Source organism: Limulus polyphemus, unplaced genomic scaffold (genome assembly GCF_000517525.1).
Source record: "Limulus polyphemus unplaced genomic scaffold, Limulus_polyphemus-2.1.2 Scaffold1323, whole genome shotgun sequence".
Taxonomy (NCBI): Eukaryota; Metazoa; Arthropoda; class Merostomata; order Xiphosura; family Limulidae; genus Limulus; species Limulus polyphemus.
Genome location: NW_013666933.1, coordinates 67548 through 74848, shown reverse-complemented (window position 1 = coordinate 74848; position 7301 = coordinate 67548). Strand labels below are relative to the sequence as shown.

At 40.2% G+C, this 7301-nt stretch overlaps 1 protein-coding gene across 1 annotated transcript in view; it reads left to right on the top strand.

Moving 5' to 3' along the window:
* The first annotated feature begins 2612 nt into the window (after positions 1-2612).
* Positions 2613-7301, top strand: part of LOC106463091 (chondroitin sulfate proteoglycan 4-like) — a 29109-nt gene continuing 24420 nt past the window's right edge. Inside the window, exon 1 of the mRNA XM_022390506.1 lies at positions 2613-2741. Coding sequence (XP_022246214.1) covers positions 2613-2741 — 129 coding nt within the window. The remainder of the gene's footprint in view (positions 2742-7301) is intronic.

Below are 7301 nucleotides of genomic sequence, written 5' to 3'. Positions count from 1 at the left end.
ATGGCAAAATATATGTGATGAGCGCGAAGACTGACCCTCCTTTATACATATGGCAAGGACTGACCCTCCTTTATACATATGGCAAAATGAATGAAAGTACTTTCCTTCGTTGTATCGCAAACCGAGCGTCAGTTGCTGTAATCATTAACACCTGGTTTTGAAATGTAATTATACAAACGAGTAAACAACAAAATCACAAAGCGTTTGAGAGTTTGCTTAGTTTCACCGTATGTTGCTTGTACCTACTAAATATATACATATACGTATGTATATACGTACAAAATGCGTGACAGGTGTTGTTATCGTTTCACAGCGTTCTAATATTTTAAATAATTCATATAGTATTTTTAAGTTCTTGTAATATTCATGATTTATCATTTTATGCGTACAAAGTATCTATGGAAACGTCTTCAAGATACTCTGGTTCCGTCCTGGTTGTATTTGTACATACTTATACCGTCAGAAGTGTCTCAACAATTTTTTAGTTCCAGATTATGGCAGCTTGCTGTTAGAAATACCTAAACGAGATCTTAGTTCACTAATGGTTTTGATAGTGCTGTAAAACGTGTTGACTTTGACTTGAGTTTGTTTGTTTTGTCAAGATTGCGTGAACACGATCCAGCTGATCTTTTGTACGTTTTGTGTACCTCCATAAGAGCTAAGGAGATACGTATACATACAGAACGAATACATATCGAAAGCACCTGTACCACGTTGTCAGACAAATCCAACCCTTATATTTATCAGTACGAGTATATTTACATGAATATTCCCTTGAGTTTACCCATCAGTTCTAGTTGTATTAGAAATGTTTTCACTTTCTGTCTATCTCGGTATTATGTTTTCCCCATCAGAGTTTTGTCTCGTCCATGATTTTCTTCTGTGTTTACCTTCCTGTTATTCTGTGTCAATTCTTTGCCTTCGTTTTGTTTAGTTTATCTTTATTCCCTTTTCTTTCGGCAACCTTTTTTCACACGTACCTTCTTTCTTCCCAGTAAACCTTTCAATATTTCTTACCTAGCATTGAACAATGACGTCATTCTATCTTACATTTTAAAGATTTGGACAAAGGAATTAACTCAGCATATAAGATGTAACTTCTAGAGGAAAGCGTGAGTTATTCAGCCAAAGTAAATGTTTGGTGTTGCCGTTGAGTGTTGGAAATGTACAGTTGGTTTCACCTGGTTCTTATATTTGACAAAAAGACAAAGCAAACACAACAAACTACTAAATTCTAAGAACCCATGAGTGAAAGAAAACAAGAAGAATGTTACAACGTGCCAATCACACTATATATACCATATATAGTGCCAACGAAGCCTTTTCGTCAAATACCAGAGCTCATCAAATTGCCTGGAATACGACAGACATAGTAATGTTCTAGGCGCTGGATACATATCATGAACTTTCATGCACGACAACTGCCAGCTTGTGAACCAGCTTATACATCAAATACCAGGGCTTATCAAACTGGCTGGGATACGACAGACGTAGTAGTGTGAACCAGCTTATACATCAAATACCAGGTCTTATCAATCTGGCTGGGATACGACAGACGTAGTAGTGTGAATCAGCTTATACATCAACTACCAGGGCTTATCAAACTGGTTGGGATACGACAGACGTAGTAGTGTGAACCAGCTTATACATCAACTACCAGGGCTTATCAAACTGGCTGAGATACGACAGACGTAGTAGTGTGAACTAGCTTATACATCAAATACCGGAGCTTATCAAACTGGCTGGAACACGACAGATGTAGTAGTGTGAACCAGCTTATACATCAATTACCAGGGCTTATCAAACTGGCTAGGATACGACAGACGTAGTAGTGTGAACTAGCTTATACATCAAATACCGGAGCTTATCAAATTGGCTGGGATACGACAGATGTAGTAGTGTGAACCAGCTTATACATCAACTACCAGGGCTTATCAAACTGGCTGGGATACGACAGACGTAGTAGTGTGAACCAACTCATACAAGTGAACTGCATTTATTATAAAGCTTTATTTAGGTCATTTACAGATCAGATTATGAGTTAATAGCTAAAAACTCAACATTATGTAATTCTAACAGTTTCAGCATTTCATTAATTTATTTCTTTATCATTATTATTTTATTTGAATTTTAACTTTAGAATTATTCATGAACATTTTACAATCATTCATACAAACCAGCAAGCAATTTTTCTTGTTCCCATAGCGGATCATGTAATCACAGCTACATCGAGCTATATAGTGGTGATGCAGTGCGTCTTTATTAACAAAAGTATAGCAGGTGGTGTTGTTGTTTCTCTTGGTCAGGGTGTACACAAGTATAGCAGGTGGTGATGTCGTTTCTCTTGATCAGGGTGTACACAAGTATAGCACGTAGTGATGTCGTTCCTCTTGGACACGGGGTGTACACAAGTATAGCAGGTGGTGATGTCGTTCCTCTTTGACTCGATGTGTACTCAATTATAGCAGGTGGTGATGTTGTTTCTCTTTTTCAGGGTGTACAGAAGTATAGCAGGTGGTGATTTCGTTCTTCTTGGTTAGTGTGTACAGAAGTATAGCAGGAGGTGATGTCGTTCCTCTTGGTTAGGGTGTACACAAGTGTAGCAGGTGGTGATGTCGTTTCTCGTGGTCAGGGTGTACACAAGTATAGCAGGTAGTGATGTCGTTCCTCTTGGATTTGGGGTGTACCCAAGTAGAGCAGGTGGTGATGTTGTTTCTCTTGGTCAGGTGTACACAAGTATAGTAAGCAGTGATGTTTTTCTCTTGATCAGGGTGTACAGAAGTATAGCAGGTGGTGATGTCGTTCTTCATGGTCAGGATGTACACAAGTATAGCAGGTGGTGATGACGTTCTTCTTGAACTCGGGGTGTACACAAGTATAGCAGGTGGTGATGTTGTTTCTTTTCGTCATGGTGTACAGAAGTATATCACGTGGTGATTTCGTTCTTCTAGATCAGAGTGTACAGAAGTATAGAAGGTGGTGGTGTGGTTCTTCTTGGTCAGGGTGTACCCAAGTATAGCAGGTGGTGATGTCGTTCTTCTTGGTCAGGGTGTACACAACCATAGCAGGTAGTGATGTCGTTCCTCTTGGTCAGGGTGTACACAAGTATAGATGGTGGTGATGTCGTTCCTCTTGGTCAGGGTGTATACAAGTATAGCAGGTGGTGATGGTGTTTCTCTTGGTCAGGGTGTACACTAGTTTAACATGTGATGATGTCGTTCTTCTTGATCAGGGTGTACACAAGTATAGTAGGTGGTGATGTCGTTTCTATTGGTCAGGGTGAACACTAGTATAGAAGGTGGTGATGTTGTTTCTCTTGGTCAGGGTGTACAGAAATATAGCAGGTGGTGATGTCGTTCTTCTAGGTGAAGGTGTATACAAATATATCACGTAGTGATGTCGTTTCTCTTGGTCAGGGTGTACACAAGTATAGAAGGTGGTGATGTCGTTTTTTTGGTCAGGGTGTACACAAATATAGCAGGTGGTGATGTCATTCCTCTTGCACTCTTCGTTTACACAGGTGGTGGTGTCATTCTTCTTGGTCAGGGTGTACACAAGTATAGCAGGTGGTTATGTTGTTCTTCTTGAGCAGGGTATCCACAACTAAAGCCGGTGGTGATGTCCTTTCTCTTGGTCAGGGTGTACACAAGTATAATAGGTGGTGACGTCGTTTCCCTTGGTCAAGGTGTACAAATGTACAGCATGTGCTGATGTTGTTCTTCTTGGTCATGGTGTACACAAGTATAGAAGGAGGTGATGGCGTTTCTCTTGATCAGGGTGTACATAGTATAGCAGGTGGTGGTGTCGTTTCTCGTGGTCAGGGTGTACTCAAGTATAGTAGGTGGTGATGTCGTTTCTCTTGGTCAGGGTGTACACAAATATAGCAGGTAGTGATGTTGTTCTTCTTGATCATGGTGTGCACAAGTATAGAAGGTGGTGATGTCGTTTTTTTTGGTCAGGGTGTACACAAGTATAGTAGGTGGTGATGGCGTTTCTTTTGGTCAGGGTGTACAGAAGTATAGCAGGTGGTGATTTTGTTCTTCTTGGTCAGGTGTACAGAAGTATAGTAGGTGGTGATGTTTTTCTCTTGATCAGGGTGTACAGAAGTATAGCAGGTGGTGATGTCATTCTTCTAGGTCAGGGTGTACAGAAGATAGCAGGTAGTGGTGTCGTTCTTCTTGGTCAGGGTGTACACAAGTGCAGCAGGTGGTGATGTTGTTCCTCTTGGTCATGGTGTACATCAGTATAGCAGGTGCTGATGTTATTCTTCTTGGTCAGGTTGTACACTAGTACAACAGGTAGTGATGTCGTTCCACTTTGACTCGAAGTGTACACTAGTATAGCAGGTGGTGATGTCGTTTCTTTTGGTCAGGATGTACACAAGTATAGCAGGTAGTGATGTCGTTCCTCTTGGACTCGGGGTGTACACAAGTATAGCAGGTGGTGATGTTGTTTCTCTTGGTCAGGTGTACACAAATATAGTAGGTGGTGATGATTTCTCTTGATCAGGTTGTACAGAAGTATAGCAGGTGGTGATGTCATTCCTCTTGGTCATGGTTTATACAAGTATATCAGGTGGTGGTGTCGTTTCTCTTGGTCAGGATGTACACAAGTATAGCAGGTAGTGATGATGTTCTTCTTGGTCAGGTTGTACACTAGTACAACAGGTTGTGATGTCGTTCCACTTTGACTCGAAGTGTACACTAGTATAGCAGGTGGTGATGTCGTTTCTTTTGGTCAGGATGTACACAAGTATAGCAGGTAGTGATGTCGTTCCTCTTGGACTCGGGGTGTACACAAGTATAGCAGGTGGTGATGTTGTTTCTCTTGGTCAGGGTGTACACAAGTATAGTAGGTGGTGATGTCATTCCTCTTGGTCATGGTTTATACAAGTATATCAGGTGGTGGTGTCGTTTCTCTTGGTCAGGATGTACACAAGTATAGCAGGTAGTGATGATGTTCTTCTTGAACTCGGGGTGTACACAAGTATAGCAGGTGGTGATGTTGTTTCTTTTCGTCAGGGTGTACACTAGTATAGCAGGTGGTGATGTCGTTCTCTTGGTCAGGGTGTACACAAGTATAGCAGGTGGCGATGTCGTTCCTCTTGGTGACGGTGTACACAAGTATAGCAGGTGGCGATGTCGTTCCTCTTGGTCAGGGTGTACACAAGTATAGCAGGTGGTGATGTTGTTCCTCTTGGTGAGGGTGTACACAAGTATAGCAGGTGGTGTTGTCGTTTTTCTAGGTCAGGTGTACAGGAGCATAGCAGGTGGTGGTGTCGTTCTTCTTGGTGAAGGTGTTCACAAGTATAGAAGGTGGTGATGTCGTTTCTTCTGGTCAGGGTGTAATTAAGTATGGCAGGTGGTTATTTCGTTTCTCTTGGTCAGGGTGTACACAAGTATAGCAGGTGGTGGTGTCGCTCTTCTTGGTCAGGGTGTACACAAATATATCAGATAGTGACGTCGTTTCTCTTGGTCAGAGTGTAATTAAGTATGGTAGGTGGTGATTTCGTTTTTCTTGGTCAGGGTGTACACAAATATATCAGGTAATGATGCCGTTTCGCTTGGTCAGGGTGTACACAAATATAGCAAGTGGTGATGTCGTTCTTCATGGTCAGGACGTACACAAGTATAGCAGGTGGTGATTTCGTTCTTCTTGGTCAGGGTGTACACAACCATAGCAGGTAGTGATGTCGTTCTTCTTGGTCAGGGTGTACACAACCATAGCAGGTAGTGATGTCGTTCCTCTTGGTCAGGGTGTACACAAGTATAGATGGTGGTGATGTCGTTCCTCTTGGTCAGGGTGTATACAAGTATAGCAGGTGGTGATGCTGTTTCTCTTGGTGAGGGTGTACACTAGTTTAGCAGGTGATGATGTCGTTCCTCTTGGTCAAGGTGTACACGGTATAGCAGGTGATGATGATGTTGTTTCTCTAGGTTAGTTTGTACACAAGTATAGCAGGTGATGATGTTGTTCACATGGATTAGTTTTCCATCTGAAATTAATAAAACCCAAACAGTTAGAATACGTACAAACCGTTTTTGTAGAAAATAGAATTAACATAGATGGTGTATAGGCTTCATTTGAAATTTAGGTATGTTTTGTAAATTCTTCGTATATCTGAATATATGTGAGAAAATGCAAAATTAGCTGACAAAGTATGTAAATAGTTATAATCTTATTCAAACTATTTATCTCTATAAAACTGCAAAATATTAAGAAAAAGATGATCCCCTTCTTCTACCATAAACCAACGCCTTAATTTACATCTACTTATCAAGAGTTCCGTGCACGCACTTTTCTTTGATACGAACGTTCTGAAGTTTGTTGTTTTTAATTGTATTATCTAACATGGCACAAATGCTATAAACCATCTGATGTTTCACATTTCAAAGACCAAGCCAGGTATGAAAACTAGAAAATGAACAGATGTTTAGTAGAAGGTTCAAAAAGAAACAAACAAGCAAAAAAAAAGACTACAGCAACAAAAAAACAAAGTTGCTTGACATTAGTGCTAAATACTAACCATTACAACAAACAACTTCCGAGTGTTTAAATGAACTTTTCACTGTCAGAAAAGCCTATACAGTGTTTTTGAGTCTAAGGTTCGACAAACTGCACACAATTATCCACATATTCCTTCGTGACAGGCAGCATTATCGGTCCTCAGCATGTTTCTTATTGCTACGTCTCTGGTCGTTTGTTAATTTCCCGTAAATATTCTTTCCGAAGAAATTTAGCGATACAATTCCTTTCTTAAATAAAACTAGTTTATTCTTTCTCAATACAACTTTACAATACACTTAATTTCCACAGTCACTTTATCTTAAACACACGCTATAATTCACAACGATTCACGCACTTTCCTTACGGTCACTACCGCTCACTTGACTCGATTATATGTCTCTATATCTTCCTATCTGCAATTATATCTCCGCTTTATTTGCCGGGCGTGCTTTACAAAAATAGAGGGCGTCTGGCAAACACTGGAGTTGTCAGGAACAGTCATGATCCTTCTAGAAACTCATGACGTGTTACCAGCGTCGTAACATTATGTATATAGGTAGATTACAGGATACTTTTTAAGGTTATTATAATAAAAACGTATCAGACTTAAACAGAATTATAGAAAACGTGTTTCGATCAATTTATACATACTACGTATAGTTAACGTTAATTAGTAGCTTCCGTTTAAGTTAATGGTATTTAGTGCCTTATTTTCTGTTAGGTTTTGTTCATACGTAAAATATATTTATGAGCGCGCTTTCTTTCCTTTTGAACTGGATATGTGGTATTCAGTT